Source organism: Tachypleus tridentatus, chromosome 2, assembly GCF_004210375.1.
Source record: "Tachypleus tridentatus isolate NWPU-2018 chromosome 2, ASM421037v1, whole genome shotgun sequence".
Classification (NCBI taxonomy): domain Eukaryota; kingdom Metazoa; phylum Arthropoda; class Merostomata; order Xiphosura; family Limulidae; genus Tachypleus; species Tachypleus tridentatus.
The window spans coordinates 126,363,487-126,382,800 of NC_134826.1; the positions used below are offsets into that span (position 1 = coordinate 126,363,487).

General features: G+C 34.9%; 1 protein-coding gene across 7 annotated transcripts in view; it reads right to left on the minus strand.

Moving 5' to 3' along the window:
• LOC143245043 (uncharacterized) overlaps positions 1-19,314 on the minus strand; it is a 130,218-nt gene that overhangs the window by 17,778 nt on the left and 93,126 nt on the right. For all 7 annotated transcript variants that reach the window (XM_076490835.1, XM_076490836.1, XM_076490833.1 and 4 more), the window contains 6 exons: positions 11,910-11,978; positions 11,164-11,235; positions 8,914-8,985; positions 7,522-7,593; positions 4,922-4,993; positions 1,034-1,105 (listed from right to left, as the gene is read on the minus strand). In XM_076490835.1, coding sequence (XP_076346950.1) covers positions 1,034-1,105; positions 4,922-4,993; positions 7,522-7,593; positions 8,914-8,985; positions 11,164-11,235; positions 11,910-11,978 — 429 coding nt within the window. The remainder of the gene's footprint in view (positions 1-1,033; positions 1,106-4,921; positions 4,994-7,521; positions 7,594-8,913; positions 8,986-11,163; positions 11,236-11,909; positions 11,979-19,314) is intronic.

A 19,314-nucleotide genomic window follows, 5' to 3' on the forward strand; every position in this document is an offset into this window, starting at 1 on the left:
TGACCTTTCCCATCTACGGCTCTGTGTGACATGACCTGGAAACTGTGAGTAGTATGGTGCATGCTAACGTAGGACGAACCTTGAGAGAAGATCCACTATCTAGACTAGAAGACAAGCTACGTTCTTTCTTGGAAGGTATTTATAACATGTATTCTGAATCAAATCAAGTTTGTATCCATTAAGAACTTCATACGTAGCGTAATTTTATGGTGCACATCCGCACTGATGATATGCGTACAGGATAGCAACACGACTGATGCATAAGATCATGTTACATTGCACACACACACAAAAGTGCATGAACAAGTGAAAGTGTCGGAACGGGCATGGTGCAATGAAACTTCCACTGTACAACTTCACAAGGTTGCGTGCCCAACATCGGGTCCATGCCTACTTCGTTTTTATTTTGTGTGTGTGTTCATGTTCATATCATACAAGTTATGGATACATACAAAACTGCGTCTACGATTCTTCGGTTTATGTGAAGACAGTAACAAATACACGACAACGATACACAAAAAAACCTCGTAGGGTTTCTTTTTTATCCTTGTAATTTAATCCATGATTATAGCTAATGTACGAAACATTGTTGTCTTCTCGTCCAATTACGAAACGAGAGACAAGTTGTAAAGAAAAACTATTTTCGTAAAATATTAAAAGTTAAACAAAATTCACGATAGAAAAGTACAAATCAAAGTTACTACCATATGAGAAAAATTAAGCTAAAATTTTCAGAGGATTTATTCATTTCTTTACTGTTCAAGCCACACGATAGGTTATCCATGCTGTGCCCAGTACGGGTATCAAAACCTGGTTTTTAGCATTATAAACCTTCGAACTTTCCGCTGAGCCATAGGGGGCACTTTCCGAAAACTATCAAGGTTCAAATTGAAACTAGGTTCAAATAGGTTCTGGTGAATATCCTGATTTACTTAAAATACAATAGTAAAACCATACTATTCCTAACAAAAATATTAATTTCGTACTGTCAAATATACGATAAATAAATCTGAACAATAAGTACAGTACTTACAAAAATTCTAAGCTCTTGAGTTTTTCAAAATGTGTGATATCAATGTTTATAATTTCAATTCCTGTTAAATTCCTAGAAGAAAAAAAATATAGTGTTTGCTCTTTAACACATCAAAATTTTAGTAGTAACAATAAGCAAAATGAAAAATTAAATCTCCATGTACGAGACATGCTTACACACACACAAAACAGAGCTCAATAATGCTGATAAAATATCATTAAATAATATTCAGAGCAAATAATATTGTTACTTTAAATACCTTATGTGGTTGGCACCTTTTTTTACAGTTAATATCGACGTTGAAAGATCGAAATTTTTCTGTGTTATATGTACCATATTAAAAATTGTTATATTTAAAAAAAATTGTTAGAAGAGAACTAAATTGTACAAACAGCATATTCAGGATCATGCGTTCTTTAAGTAATTAATGTAATAAGTCAGTACACTAGAATACTTTGTTTGTTTGTTTAGGAATTTCGCACAAAGCTCCTCGAGGGCTATCTGTGCTGGCCGTCCCTAATTTAGCAGTGTAAGACTAGAGGGAAGGCAGCTAGTCATCATCACCCACCGCCAACTCTTGGGCTACTCTTTTACCAACGAAAAGTGGGATTGACTGTCACATTATAACGCCCCCACGGCTGGGAGGGCGAGCATGTTTAGCGCGACTCGGGCGCGAACCCGCGACCTTCAGATTACGAAGCGCACGCCTTAACGCGCTAGGCCATGCCAAGTCCACACTAGAATACTAAAAGTGCAAGTTTACTGGGGAAAGAAATAATATTCATGGCAGTACTCAGGTTGTTCAAGGTAACTTTAAATTTCTTAAACCTATCGACTGATGGAACAAAAATAAAAACAAAGAAAAGAATTGTGAGACACCTAATATTTGAATAAAACAACAGGAAATCCTCCACAGCTGCGGCACTTGAAATTCTTTCAGGCAGGATTAGAGTAAACTAATCATGAGACCCCCCCCTTATTAGCCATATTTTTGTGAGCTAGCAAAACCAAGTATGGAACGCGCGTATACTCGATTCGATTTTACTAACCATAATAGTATTTCCCAGTCTACCTTCAAAATAGAAATAATTTTTTGGTATTTTGGGCGTGGTCAAATACATCAATCAAAACGGTTTGAGCTCCTGAGTCCAAAACCGTGAGCAGATCTCAAATCGCTTAAAAGATAACGGAGTTATGAGTTAAAAGTTTGTACTTGGAAAAAAAACAAACAACAAACAAACCTCAGAGGCCATTCTATGAGCCGCTATGCTGTGGCTAAAAAAGAATATTTTCATAAAAACAACAACAAACAAACCTCAGAGGCCATTCTATGAGCCGCTATGCTGTGGCTAAAAAAGAATATTTTAATATATATAATGAAAAACAAAAAGCAACTGAATTAATAAAATAGAGAATCCAGCACCAAAAGAAAGAAAGGAATTTCATCACATGATACAAATGACAAATGGGTATATAACGTACTACGGGTGTGAATGAAGTTGTAGACATGCTTTGGAGAGGAATATTAACTCAAATAGCATTAACGTTGTTTTTTTTTTTTGTTTCTTTTTAGCGTTCGTTGAAAGTAGGGATATTTCTTAAATAACGAACGTGTCATATTTCCGTTTCTTTTAAGGTCTCCTCACGTTAACAAGGCTACGTATCAAGAATACTTGTTTAATGACCACAATCATTTCAGGTAAAGTGGTTGGTTAAGTGTTCTGTGATGACTTAGTCATTTTACGAATTAAATCACTCATGACGCGAAGAGAAAAAATTATTAAGATACAAGAAAGGAAGAATTAGGGTTAAAACTAAAACCTGTGATATAGTAATAAATAAACAGGTAATACAACATTGTTTTAAAAACATTTGCTCAAGATTTCTTCTTTTTTTTTCGTTTGAAAAGTTGAATTATTAAGAGAAGAGGACGAACACATTAATAAAACATGAAATCGACCAAAATTTTATTTCGACCAAGTAAAACAAAATGTGACAAGAGAGAATATCCAATAGCTGCGGCTTTAATTAGATATCAACTTCATCAGGAAATGGAACTATAAGCTAAGATTGTGTACTTGAAAAACACGAGTGAATCTTCAATAACCGCAGCTGTAATTAGATCTCAAATTGGTCAATAGATGAGGCTATGTGTACTCAGAACCTTTCTATGAACATAGATAGCCTTGTTGCTTTGCGTCATAAAACGCCAAACTGACCAATCTTTTTATGAACCGCTATGCCACGGCTAAAAATGTAGTAGTACTTTTCTACTAATTAAAAGTTTTTTGTTTGTTTATTTTATTTCGCGCAAAGCTACACGAGGGCTATCTGCACTAGCCGTCCCTAATTTAGCAGTGTAAAACTAGAGGTAAGGCAGCTAGTCATCACCACCCACCGCCAACTCTTGGGCTACTCTTTTACCAACGAATAGTGAAATTGACCATCACATTACCACGCCCCTCAAATTACGAGTCGAACGCCTTAACCCACCTGGCCATGCCGAGCTTAATTAAAAGTAACTAGAAACAATTACAGTACGAATCTGTGAATGAAATATTTTTATAACTAAAGTAATGAAAGAAACACGATGTTCTACAAAACATACAAGGTCTGTTCAAAAAATACGCGGACTGTTTGAATTGCGCGGCTCCAGTTGGTTCCAGAGGAATCCGCTTGGTGTCGCTAGGTTCGCACAGATCAGCTGATTACGACGCCATTTCCCGATTGCAGATATCTTCATTTGTGTATTAGCTACGCGGCTTTAAGTGAAGTGCGATTTTTTCGTTTGGCGGATTTCAGAATGAATGACCTGAAGGAGCAACGACATGCTGTGAAATTTTGTGTTAAACTTGGAAAATCTGCGACTGAAACTTTTGCTATGCTTAACACAGCTTACGGTGATGTTGCTATGAATCGTACGGCATGTTTCAAGTGGCATGAACGTTTCAAGGATGGTCGACAGTCCATTGAAGATGATGAGCGTCCTGGACGTCCTTCCACGTCAACTGACGACCCACACGTCGACAAAATCAACACCCTGGTGCGGGCAAATCGACGTCTGACTTTCAGGGAGCTTGCTGAAGAATGTGGGATATCAGTTGGATCTTGTTACGAGATTTTGACTGAAAAATTGAAGATGCACCGCGTTGCTGCGAAATTTGTGCCCATTCAGCCCTCAGAACTCGTGAGTTTTTGGCCAAACACTCGATCACTGTTCTTCCCCACCCCCCTACTCACCTGACCTTGCGATTTTTTCGTGTTTCCCAAACACAAAAGACCCTTGAAAGGAAGAAGATTTGAGACGATTCCCGAGATTAAGGCAAATGCGACGAAGGAGCTGGAGGACATTACAAAAAAGCGTACCAGGACTGTTTCAACAAGTGGAAACACCGTTGGGATAAGTGTGTGCGTTGGGGAGGAGAGTACTTTGAAGGGGTCCCAGACCTGTAACTTCTGAATAAAGTACATTTTGTTTTATGACGTCAGTCCGCTTATTTTTTGAACAGCCCTCGTACATATAGATGGGAGAGGTATTTATGTTTTAAAAGTTGAAATAAAGATGAATTAAAATTTTTAGAGTTTCAGTATTAATAAAAACAATTCAACAACATTAACAATGGAATTTTCATAGAGATTATTTTAATATGTAAAAAACAATAAAACAGTTAACAATTCCTGTAATAAACAACTTTGCAACATTATAGAACGCTGCTGACAAAGCTTCAGAGCGAAATATTGAATGTCCAATCAAAAAAACAAAACAATAAATTTTGTGTTATAAGGTCGTTTAGTACTGACATCAAAAAGTCTTTTACGTTCCAACATGTACTGCAGAAAATGAAATAACAATATGAAAAACGAAGCTTAATAGCTCACAATACTTACAGCGTCTTCAGTCTGTATTGTTCATGAAATACAGTCAATGGTAAGATGCGTAATGGATTAAAGGCAAGTTCTCTATAAAAACGTAAACATTCAATGATATTTTGACTATACTCTGCCATTTTAACCGGCAGTTTCTACCTTAACGTAAGACAGTTCTCGTCTAAAACAAAGGTGTAGTCACTCTTAAAAACTATGATTTGGTTCAAAATATATTATTGTACACATTGTACACTTAAATATAAGTATACATATAAATGAATACACATTTAAATATATAGAATTATATTATTCAAAGACGATGGCAATACGACGTTGTCTTATGATGCCAAACTTCTTGATGAGAAAATCTGGTTATAAAAATACATCTCTAGAATGGTTACAAAACATTTGAAAGAAACGCCACCAGAAATACAACGAGAATAGAAAAACCCTATTCGCAATTGCATATAATATGTACCCCTAGCAACGCCGTTGTCTAAAGTACTGATTCAGCTATTTGCTAACTTTAGATTTACTTACGAGTTCAACTGTTTGGGGCGTCTCGATTTGTAATTTAATCTGAACTTCATTATTTATAAAATGAAACAAAATGTGTTTCATAAAATGCGTGAGACATTATTAACAACCGTGAATTTAATAACGCCCTCTGGATTAGTGCAATATATTACAAGTCTCAATGCTTCTCTTCGTTATTGTAACGAAAAGTGTTGAAAATGTGTACAGTAATTTCAGGCTTACTCGTCACGTACGTGTATATCACATTAAATTAAAGTAAGATAGGTTTGGTTGATATATTTTAAAAAGTATAATTTTCTAGTTTCGTGGATGTGAAATACTCATATAGAAGATATTCACAAGAATGTGTCAAGTAAAAGTGTAATTTTACCCTCTCAATAAAACTGTTAAATACTAACGTCTTAACGACACCTACTTCGTTCAAGTGGGTTTAACTGTAAATATGCGTAATTTGAAGAGTTAGTGTGTTGTAGAAATTGTGTTCAAAAATGTTATTGAGATCATAAAAGGGTTTTAAACAGTTTTTTTTCTAAATTTTGTTTTCGCAAACTGTTTTCAAGACTTTCCATTTTGTTCACAGATTCTTGTTTTGTTTGTTTGGAATTTCGCACAAAGCTACTCGAGGGCTATCTGTGCTAGCCGTCCCTAATTTAGCAGTGTAAGACTAGAGGGAAGGCAGCTAGTCATCACCACCCACCGCCAACTCTTACTTTTTACCAACGAAAAGTGGGATTGACCGTCACATTATACGCCCCCACGGCTGGGAGGGCGAGCATGTTTAGCGCGACGCGGGCGCGAACCCGCGACCCTCGGATTACGAGTCGCACGCCTTACGCGCTTGGCCATGCCGGGCCTGTTCACAGATTCACACCCTTACAAACAAACTAGAAATGTGTACATTTATTTGTTCTTAAGTGGTATCTCTAAGGGTATAAATTCTCACCTTGTTATTAACAAAGAGGTTTAGTCGGAATCACAACCTCAATCATATATTTGTTTTGTAAAGCGCAATCTTCCGTATTTTGTACATAAAAAAATATAAAAATATATCGTTTACGGTGATGTCTAGCCAGTGGTAAAAGCAAAGTTTTTATATGTACATAAAATGAACAAATTAAGCTCGTATTAGGTAAAAAAATACTTTGTTGACAAAAAAACAAAATCACTAGGTAAAAGAAACTCAAAAGCACTTTAACTTCTTATTTCACAAACTTTCGTTGTTACAGTTATTAAACAAAGTTTATTTTCAACAATATTACTTTCAGCATGTCTAATACTATTATTTTACTGCATTGTTTAAACCATAACTTAATCTTGTTTCTTTCAACATAAAGCTACGCAAGAGGTTGTTTGTGCTGTGTACGTTGTATGAACCACCCTCGTAATTTTAGCGTTGTATGCCCTTGAAGTTATCCCTAAGTCACTAGGGGACTAAAATAATTCTACCAATTATTCTAACAAATCAGAAAGTTTATTAACATTAAAAATTAAATTTATGTGTGTTTTTATTCATTTTTTGCTAAATACAAAATATAATATGTTTTGCATTATAGTCTTGAAAATAACTATATGTTAACTTTTTCCATTAGTTCATCTGCTATAAACAGTTTCATCAGTATATCTCTTTTCATTACACAATGTGTATGTTTCCATTATTTTTGTTAAAACAAAATACGATATTTTTCCTGTATTAAATTCTCAAGCATAACACATTAACCCTTTATTATACAAATATGAAAATGCGCTGGAACAGAACGCTTTTTTATTTATTATTTAAATAGATATATGTTATACAAATCGTTTTATTAATATTTTTGCTAAAATTGTAAATGTGTACGTTACCTAGAATTAAGATTGTTCAATTGAGACACCAATAAGAAAGAATTCAATGATTTGTTTAGACTGTCACTTATAAGTAAAAACAACGAACTACAGAATTGAAGTATTTGTATATTTGTTAACGTAACATTAACGGAATTAAATCAAAATATAAGATGTTAAATTTATTTTAACTAATGAAGAAATATTATAGAAAAATAATACACGTATTTCAAATATAAATTTAGCTATTTGTAAATACTTACAGCTTTGCCAGTGCGCACATGTTGTAAAAAACTTGGGAAGGGAAGTGACGTATCTTGTTGTTTGATAAGTTTCTGAAAAACACAAAACAATTCAAAGTAATTACGTTTGTTTGTTTGTTTTTGGAATTTCGCACAAAGCTACTCGAGGGCTATCTGTGCTAGCCGTCCCTAATTTAGCAGTGTAAAACTAGAGGGAAGGCAGCTAGTCATCACCACCCACCGCCAACTCTTGGGCTACTCTTTTACCAACGAATAGTGGGATTGACCGTCACATTATACACCACCACGGCTGGGAGGGCGAGCATGTTTAGCGCGACGCGGGCGCGAAAGTAATTACGTAACTAACAAAGTCTCCAACAATACCTTTAACACTCAAAGAAGGCCACGTGAAAATAAATGAAAGTACAATTGTTTACTGCCCTGAACAGCATCTAAATTGATATATTTACAAACGATACTGGCTAATGAGAAAATCATTGTCTCTGAAAAAACCATCAGTATTATTGATTTTAATATAAATGTAGATGTAACATTTCTCCTTAGATTTTTTAACTTAGTCTAAGTAACGACCACATTTTAATGATAGAATGTTGACCGGTGAGTTATTAGTACGAAATATAACTGAAGGTGTTTGAAAACAGTTTTTAAATATTTTTTACACGAACTAATGAATTTATATGTCTAAAAAAATGGCTGTTGTTAAGGAGATTGAACAACAAATATGTAAAAACTGTAACAGTATAAAAGAAAAATGGATCCTACGATCCAAAAGCAATAACACAGTAAAAATCTAATTGTAAAATTAGAAAAAATTGAAAAAAGGAATGTGAATAAAAGCTCAGACGTACAAAATGACTCAATTTTTTTGTATTTGAAACAAAAAGAAAGTTACCTTAGGTTTAATTGCGTGGGAATTTCGCGCAAAGCTACACGAGGGCTATCTGCACGAGCCGTCGATAATTTAGCAGTGTAAGACTAGAGGGAAGGCAGCTAGTCATCACCACCCACCGCCAACTCTTAAGCTACTTTTTAGTAACTAATAGTTGGGTTGATCGTCATATTATAACGACTGAAATGACGACCATATTTGGTGCGACGGGGATTCGAACCCGCAACCCTCAGTCGAGTGTCTCATCCGCCTAGCCATGCCGGGTCGTTTAATTAGGAAGATGAAATATACATTTAAAGTTGTTTTATGTCAGTGAAGTTCTTAAAAAAAAAAAAAGAAGACATTCATGTCAGTTTTATTAACAAAGCAGTATCAAACCAGTTAGCAATATACTGCTATTGATGAGAGAGGTAGACTGTGAAAAGTGACTTGTGGAATTGAATAAAAATTATCCCAGAATTGGTGAAGAAAACTATTTTATCAGTAAATAAAAAGGTACTCACAGTTCTATAAGTTCTGTTAGTTTATGAAACGCTTCTCTGTGGATGGATGACACTCGGTTGTTGTGTAGCAGCCTTGAATAAAAGAAAAGACAGTGTGTAATTAACACAATTATAACACTTGGGTATTATACAGTGATATTTCGTCCACTTGCTTCTTTCGGTTTTTCGGTCACCGGCCTTGACTGCCTTCTCTCCGTCGCCTTGAACCAACCGGACTCCTACGTTCGCTCTTTTCTACTCTTACATTTTCCATCTTCAGTATCGAGTTAAACAAAAACAAACTTGACCGAAAATTTAACCTAAACGCCTAATGTTTACATCAAAATTCTATCGCGAGGGGGACAAAGGGGGGGATATAATCAGTGATGTCGAAGGGGGGATATCAATATCCCTCAACACGCCAGTTGGGAAGTTCTTCTTGCTATAAAACTAAACACCTGCCACGGGATTTTTTATACAGTGGCCTTGAATAAAAGAAAAAGTAGTGTGGGAGTAAAAAATTTGTAATACTCGGTTGTTATATAGGATTATAACCAAAAGTGGAGTTCATTATTAATATTCATGACTTTGTAAAGAACCTAAACAAAAGAGAATTTCTTTGAATTGTTACGATGGAAAATAATCAATTTGTCTCATTTTTATGTATCAGTGTGGAACTGAATAAACAAAACAAACACAAGTGCCCCAAAACGCCATGAAATTAAACACTAAGTTGCTGCATGGTCTGAAAATGGAGGTAATAGTAAAAGAGGAAACCACATAAATAATGTTCGGTTCATATTTCAGCCAAAAAAAATAATGTCTTTATTCTATATGACCACTTTCGCACATGTTAAAAGGTTTACTTCAACCGTACGCTGTTTCGCAAATATTAGTCCGTATCAAAATGAAAACCGCCTACCTTTTTGGATTTGCTTTCTTTGTGCTAATCACAATGTTATTTTCCCTATGTAGCTCTTAAATCAATTTCTGTAATCTGGATTATGATTATGGCCACCGTTTGTAGTAAAGGATTTGCACACACATATAAACATTTACAGTAAACTGAACAACTGAGCATAAGATTAACACATTGTAATTATAACTAAAATATATAAACTGTATTTCTAATTAAATATTAAAAACATTAGCTCGTTAGTTTTTAAAATTGCGCGTGTTATGAAGTAACTGATATAATTTCCTCTGAATGACATAATAACATTGATATAGCTTAAAATATACCAATGTTTTCACATTACAGTTTAATATCGCTTACAGTTATCACTTTATAGTCTAATAGCTGCTACAGTTACCACATTAAACCTTCTCTATTGCGACTATTAACACATGGTTTTATAGCGACTTAGGTTAATATCTTGTGCGCTACCACATGTACCTAATGTTTACCACAGTTGCCAAAACACATTTTAATGAATGGTACAGTTACTACGCTATAGCTTCATATTCCCTAAAACACCATCATGGTTTTACTTCTTTCGATACACTATTAATTATCTGATTATCATTCTAATTACTGCAGAATATAAGGTATGTTATTCGAAATTATGGGTTGTAGTTTGTTTTGTTTACGAAGCAGAAAGGTGCATAATAGGTTATTTTCGTTGTGATTACTTCAGGGATCACAATCCAGGTGTTATGAGCCCATAAACTTTCCGTTGCCTCTCCTCAGGGGCATGAGTGTGAACTTAACATTCAGTGTGTTTTTGTTCGTTTTAAATTTCGCGCAAAGCTACACGAGGGCTATCTGCGCTAGCCGTTCCTAATTTAGCAGTGTAAGACTAGAGAGGAAGGCAGCTAGTCATCATCACCCACCACCAACTGTTGGGTTACTCTTTTACCAACGAATAGTGAGATTGACCGTCAATTATAATGCCCCCATGGCTGAAAGGGCGAGCGTGTTTGGTGTGATGGGGATTCGAACCCACGACCCTCGGATTACAAGTCGAGTGCCTTAACCACCTGGCCATGCCGGGCCGTGTAACATCAGTATTCTGAGGAAAAGAAAACAGAATCTACAAAGAGTTGACTGCATAATCGAGTGAGGAATAAGAAAACAAAATATTCAGTTAGATACACACTGAGGCGCAGATAGCTCACTGTGTAGCTCTGTGCTATAAACAACAACTTACACTGAGAGAAAAGGAGATCAGTAAAATTCTAATAGCTATTTTCTTGAACTGTATTGACTTGATAGTCTTGGTTAGTGAATGATGAAGACAATTAATTAACAAGTAATTCTGAGTTACTTACAAAACTTTCAAAGATGTAAGTGATGCAAATGTATTCTTCTCAATTGTAGCGATGTGGTTATCTTCAAGAAAGCTGAAGAACAACAAATATATCCGTGTTATAAAACAATCCTAGAGAAACGGCTTTTAAAATTCTTATTTTGTTATATTCAGTTCAGAGTGAAACTCATATCAAACAATTATCCTCTTTCGAGTATATCATTGTATTTAAATTGAAACGAAACATTTATCAGAATATTGTATTCAGTTTGGAGTGAAATCTATGTCAAACAGTTACCCTCTTTAGAGTATGTCACGGTCAAGTTGAAGTGAAGCATTTATTAGAATATTAACATCTTTAGTGTTGATTACTACATTCACTTCGGTTGAAACGGATGACAGGAATTATCTAGATTTAGAGTCATTTACCATATTCAAGTCAGACTAAAACTAATATCACAAAATGGTCATTCTTAGAACCGATTATCGTATTTAAATCTATATAATTACCACATCATAGTCAGATATAGTAACCACATGGTAGTTTAATATTTGTTATGGTTCTTAAAATTGTGAAAATGTTTAAATATATTTATATTAAAGGAATTAATGAGTCATTTATTTATATTTTCATTATGAATAAGGTACTTGCTTAGTAAGGTAAAAATTGGAAATTATTTATATATTTTTTCTTATGTTTTGACAGTTTAGTTCAGTTTTGTATATTGTTAGTATTAAAGAAATACAAACAACGTCACTTTAACTTACAGCCACTTGAGTTGAAGACCTTCAGGAAATGAAACGCCCTCTAATGTAAGTTTATTTTGTGACAAATCCCTAAGGAGAAAACAAAAACAGATGCCTCATAAATAATTGTATACAAAAGTAGGCTTAAAAATTTTAGGTGGAGATACGAAGGTTCACACAAACAGATTGTAAGTATATTAATGAGTCATGTATACATTCTGTGGCTAGTTGTTCAATAATATTCAAGATAAATTAAGGTTAAATATGTAATGCGTTGCAATAATAAAAAAAAATATCACGTAACGTCCAATAAACCGTGAAGAATGTTTAAGACAATTTTGATATTTTTAAGATGGTGTTGCCTTTCAAACTTTAATTTTAGCCAGTAAATAGCATACATATATCAGCAGACAGCGTGTTCACACAAGTTACTTGTCAATTATTAAAAAACAATAAAAAAGTTTAAGACTGCCAAATCTTCATATAAATAACTATATATTTGAAGAGAGTAAGAGAAATCGAATATCAAGAAAAAAGAGCAAAATAGTTATTGGATGACGATTACTTTAGTTTAAGTGTTGGCTATAACAAACTCAAAAATATATTTATGTAAATTGTAAAGACATTCTAAATTACCCAGTTATTTTTCTATTCATTGTAATAGTCCATCATCTGTACAGTCTATATGTAATATATCTAATACCATCTTATATATATTTTTTGTTAAACCAAAGATGAAACGTTAGCGTAAGATGGTTTGTACTTGTTAGGTGATTGAAGTTGATTTGAATGAATGTTACAGATACAATAAATAAATATGAGATACGGAATATTAGCTATTGCATCTGGTATATCTAAACACTTCAGTAGAGAAAAGTGAAATAAAGACGTTTCATTTCGATGAAACGATCATCTAAGTATAGTTATATTTTAAAGTGCTGCCATCTATGTTAAATATATGTACTTATTGTTCATTTGATTCTTGCAAAAACACGGGTGCGAATATAAATTATCGAAGCGCGACTTGTATACTTTTTCTTTTTGAAGTACTTTAATCTGAGGAACTAACTTTGAATTTATTATGGTTAAAGTTGCTGTTTCGGGGAATTTTACACAGTTCATGTCCAATGATATGTATAGCGTACGGTTTTGCAGATCCTTGCCGTTAAATGATGTTTTAAAGAATTTCAATTCAGTTGCTAAATGCAACATTTATTTTAGATTACGTTTGTTATAAGATAAATGGGGTCATTTTGGTATTTTATGTTTGTTTGTTTGTTTATTTCTTATAAAGCACAAAGCAACATAATGTGCTATTTGTGCTTACCACTGGTATCGAAACCCGATTTTTAGCGTTATGAGCCTCCTGACTTCCGGTTAAGCTACTGGAGAGCAAGTTTGTTTTATATAACTTTATTGGTAAAATAACTTCCAAATACAAAAGGTGAATTGTTTCAATATCTAAATGAAAAGTCTAAGTTAGTTTTTGTTTTTGCTAGAAATGAAATTTTAATAACAAAGAACTCATTTTACAGCATTTTGTTTTTTCATGACAATGACCTCAATTAGTGAAACAGTATTCAGAGGTAACATGGCCGTTTTACCACACTTTACCCTATTACGTAATTTGTTTATCATATTTCAAATACAAATCATATGTTTTATTGTAACATAATATGCATGATATGTTTTACTTAGATGTTTAAACATAATTGTTTTCAGAACAAATTTGCCGGACTGGAAAGTACAAGACTCGAGCCATGAGGTGTCATGCTTTCAGCAACTGGACCGTTATACGTGTGACAGTCGACCCAAGTATTTGATTCAGAGTATTTGTATAGGCAGCGGGTGCTGTTGTCTAGTTGCTTTCCCGCTGGTCAACGCTTTAGAAATGGCTATACGTAAAGGCCTGGCATGGCTAGGCGGTTAAGGCATTCGACTCGTAATCTGTGGGTCGCGGGTTCGAATCCCTGTCGCACCAAACATGCTCGCTCTTTCAGCCGTAAGAGCGTTATAATGTGACGGTCAATCCCACTATTTGTTGGTAAAGAGTAGCCCAAGCGTTGGGTGGTGATAACTAGCTGCCTTCCCTCTAGTCTTACACTGCTAAATTAGAGACGGCTAGCTCAGATTACCTTCGAGTAGCTTTGCGCAAAATTCAAAAACCAAACTTATACGTGAAACAGGAGATTTCTGATCTGGCCACTTAGTCTTGTAAGGTACTGTTCGGGTTGAAAATAATGCCAATATTAAAACAGATCTGTTGCTAAATTTAATGTTTTAAATATGCGATTGTATACTAGTTTCTATGAAACTGAACTTGAAGGTTGTGTCAGAACATAACTTTCTACCAGTGATGACATTTATTGAAATACTCAAAAGGTCTTTCTTGTTTTATTTTTTAATCTATTCAATACTCAAAAAAAAACCTCAAATATTAATCACGAATTACGTAAACGTGAGATACATTATGATGGGAACATTTCATGTTTCTTTTAAAACAAGTTCTAAAAGTCTTTGAGGCGCCTCATGTGACAAGTTTCTGATGTCTCACATGTACGAAGGAAGTGTTTTACTTAGGCAATATCGCTTCGTAAGTGCTTTGAACAAATCATTTCTGTTTAAAGCGTGAGTTTTCTTACAGCAAAGCCACATTGGGCTATCTGCCGAGTCCACCGAGGGAAACGAACCGCTGATTTTAACGGTGTAAATCCGTAAGATTACCGCTGTACCAGCGAGGGAATGTTTAAAGCAAGAACTAGATTTTATATAAAAAAAATATTCTATAGCTTAATAAATAGCTGTATATTAATTAATTTTTTAACTCATTCTCACTTATGATCAGAAAGTCTACGTAATTTATGTATGGGTTTCTTTTATCAAAGCCATATCGGGCTATCTGCGGAGCCCACCGAGGGGAATCGAACGCTTGCTTTTAGGGTTGTAAATCCGTAGCCTTACCGCTGTACTAGCGGGGGGGCACGTAATTTATCATAAAACTAATTCTTCAATACAGATGGAATGGTTAACAAATCTAACACGCTAGTTCAACTGTTACCTGTAAACAAAGGTCAACTTACTGCTGTTAATGAACATCGACTTTTGGCTGTTGATACGTTGGACTCATAAAATACTGCTAACAAACTAACTTAACCCAACAATCACGGCAAAACACATTAATTCGTTGGCAAAACTTCACGAGTCCGACACAAAATTTAATGCTTGTCTTGTTTTAAATGTTTTCATTGTATACAGAGTTATTATAATGTCCACAACTCCAAATAAAATCATCAGAAAACTATAACATTCGAACTAATAATACAATAAAAATAATCGATTCATAATGCCAACAACAACTGGGGTTGAGAGAGAATTTGCGAATCTCATGTGTTAACAGTGTTCGATGTTATAACTATAGGGGAACTTGATCTACAACTCAAACTAATAACCTTCTCCTAACAGTTCCAATTGATGGTTATATGCTATCCTATCGGGGTTACGAGAAAACTCCATGTTAGAAAGCAGTCATCGTTTCTTTGATAAAAGCCAGAATTTCTGCAAAGTAGACTATAAAAATTAAATTCAACCAGTCTAATGTGAGTCATAGAGTGCAGAGATACAGAGAGAATGGATATGTAAAGCGACAGAAGGAAGGGATAGAAGGAAACAATCTATATAGCAGACGATAGTCGTATTCTACACAATCTTGCTAAATCGTCGACTGTCGTCCATAGATCTCTAAATAGCATGGCAAGAAACTCCAGGGGTCACTGTCACCGCGTGCACTACTCGGTCACATCTGTGTTCAGTTGGTATCCAAACAAGACAGCTAAGAAAGAAACTCTTTCTGACCAACAAAATGAGGCAAAAGCATAATGAATAGAGACAAGCGAATTTCACCCTGTATAATTCTAAAGCGAAGCGCTTTGTATAACGTCGACATGGAAAAGAGTTTCGTGTCTAGCGAACTTTAAGTGCAAACGAGAAGTAACTGCAGGATCAAGTAATGTGGGGATTCATATCCGGCTAGGAATGTCTCCATTTTGTAAAAGAGACTGTCAATGCCAGCAAGTACACTGATGGCCAAAATCTTAAGGCCAATGAATATAAAAAATACGCATTTTGCGTTCTTAGATTCAACCACTTATTTGAGTAGAGCTTCGAAAAATGAAAATAAGAAAAGGGAAAATAAAAATTATTTTTTTTTTGGCATTTAACACGGAAAATGTGAACACTATGAAATTACCCTAAATACTAGCTGGCTAAAAGATTAAGACCATACTGAAACGAAGCGTTAATCGGTAAACACGTAACGAAATTCAGTCATTTGTGTTCAAGCATTAGCGTTGTCAACATCTCCCACTGACATCTCCTGTGTTACATTGGGTAAAAACATCGCAAAGGCTAAAAAGTGACAGAATTATTGTGCTGCAAAATCAAGGTCTCTCTCAACCTGCCATCGCTGGGGAGATTGGGCGTAGTAAAACTGCTGTTGCAAATTTCTTAAAAAACTCTGAGGGATACGGAACGATAATTTCAAGTGGTCAGTCCCAAAAAATATCGCTGGTGTTGAGAAGGAGGATTCGACGGGTTGTCCAGCAAGACACCAGCCGATCGTCGAACCAGATTAAGACCCTTACGGACACAGAATGTAGCTCAAGAACAATAAGACGGCATCTGCGAGAGAAAGGCTTTAAAAACCGTAAACGCTTTCAAAGGCCATGCCTCCTTCCACACCACGAAACAGCTCGGTTAAACTTTGCTGAGAAGCACCAAACATGGGACGTAGAAAAGTGGAAGAAGATTTATTACTCTGATGAGAAAAAAATTTAGCCTGGATGGTCCAGATGGCTTCCAACGTTACTGGCCATCTTCACCACTTGGAATAACATTCCAGCCAGCCTTCTGCAAACGCTTATATCAACCACGCCAAAGCGAATGTTTGAAGTTATTCGTAATGACGGCCGTGCAACTCACTACTGAGACCTCTGTTTGGGCATTTTCTACCCTGTTTAGGACGTCTTTTTGGTATGGTCTTAATCATTTGACCAGCTAGTATTTAGGCTAATTTCATAGTGTTCACAACTTCCCTATTAAATGCTAAAAAAATTTTATTTTTATTTTCCCTTTCATTCTTTTCATCTTTCGAAGCTCCTCTCAAATAAGTGGTTGAGTCTAACAACGCAAAATTCATAATTTTTCTTTATGTTCATTGGCCTTAAGATTTCGGCCAGCAGTGTATGTCGAGATCTTCGAGTCCTGATTGAAGCCAGCAATCCGAGATCACTTCAGTGGAGTTAACTAGTGCAAATTCCAGGTTGACTCTGCTCCATTACACAGGACTAAAAAGGTTGGTAATGTTCCTGCATAGTGATCTACTAGACGTGCAATAAAGAAAAAAAAAATTCCACATACGTGTGTTGAAAAGATATTAGATTTTATTATATCCCTTTAGCTGAAATTCTACCTTCGAAGGGAGGGTATTAAAACATTACATTGGCAAAACAACCCAGATTTCAACCATATCAAAATCTACTGGAAGGTAAAGGTTAACAAAGTACAAGAGAAGAAACCGAGAAACAGATTGGAAATTGGAACTGCGGGGAAATCCTATTTCGTGTGGCATCATAAACCTCTCCCTACCTGTATTCAGTCCCTTGTACACTCTATACCATGGGAATGTTAAACAGTTATCAAAGTCAGAGGAGGGACAACCAAATACTAAAACAAAAAACAGACTCTGTGACCATTTTTTTGTCAATTACATTAGTGGAATTATTTTTAAATGTGGGTTTAAATCAAAAAAACTTATCGTATATTTCAATATTTGGTTGATCATTTGCTGAAATATGTTTGTCATCGTTGATGTGTTCTTAAAGATCTATATATGTGTGTTTGGATGGCTGATACGTGAGTCACACAATATCCATAACATTTTACATTAATTTTGACGCTTTTACAATGCAAAATCTCGTGACAAATTACAGGAACCAAGAGAAGTGTGAAAGAAATTGATTGGTGCAATAACTTTTCCCACTACTGTGTACATATAGTTCTATTTGGGATCACGGGATACTGGACCCACAAGTTGGTACTATAATCACTCTGCAATGCTCGTCGCTTACGTATTGGACACCTGTATGTAATTATGAATACTGTGTTATTCTTAGAAACGTTTACGAGCTGACTCACCTCACTCAGACATAGTTAAATATAATCTACTTTTTAACTCAGAGATAGCTGTTAGATTAAACCCACTTTATTTGGATGTTTTGGTCAGAAATAAACGTGATGTAACCGTTCACGTAAGTATTTCTCAGATATGTGTATGCTGGTGTGTAATACACCCATATATAAATATATTTATAATCATTAAGCGAAATTACTTCGGATCATTTTAAAACTTAACGCGAATTCCCATAAAAAACTACATTTTTCAAATAATATTCATCAAGCCAAGCAAGACATTATTAAAAAGTAAATAGCAAACCAAGTTATGGTGTAAAATAAACTTACATTTTTACATGTTCTGTTTACAACAGCTACTTGTTCAAAAGACATAGTTTTCTGTGGAATAAAAAAACTTTGAAATGCCAAAGTTATATGTCTGTTAGTCTATAGCAAGTGTTTGTTGAAAAAAATCATTTATAATTTCTAGTTTAGTATTTCAAGACCCACTACTTATTTATATTTTCTTAGTGCAAGGTAATTGAAAAAGAAACAGAAGTTTCGCCATCTTGAAGCCACATCACCAGTCATCACGTTACATTGTCCTTGTGTATCATATTTCGTTTTTCAGCTTATATACTTTTGCCAATTTTGTAAATGGATGGAAATACAGGGAAGTAGAACTGGAAATACCAGAATTCAACAAATAAATGAGCCACAGAGAAAAGCTAAAAAACAAATTAATTTACCCCTTGGAATTCAAAAGCCTCGAATTTTTCTTCGGGCACGTGAGTAAAGAGCAGTAGAGTCTACAGATGTCATTGAGAAGAACGTAATAAACCTGACTAATGGAGGCATTGGTTCTGTCAAGAAGCAGAGAGTTTTTTTACATCTATTTTGGAAACCTTAAAGTGCGTTTATTTATATACGGGTAATTGTTGATCTTCTTGAGGATGCAGTAAAATCCTCTCGTAGTAACAACTAAATCTTTTAGTAGTTGTAGTAGAAGTTAGGTTAATTCTAGACATTTTGAAAGTTGGTACACCGTTCTGTAAGTGATTTTTTTTTTCTTCTGGAGAAATGAAACTTAAGCTGTGAAGAACTCCATCCAAAGTTGGACGGAGGTTATGTTTTCATATTTGTGTATATGTGTGCCTGTTGATATGTTTGTCAGCACAATTTCTTAAAAACGGCTGAATGGACCAAAGTTTGTATACTTTTAGACTATGACCAAACTTAGAAATGATACTTAGGTTCT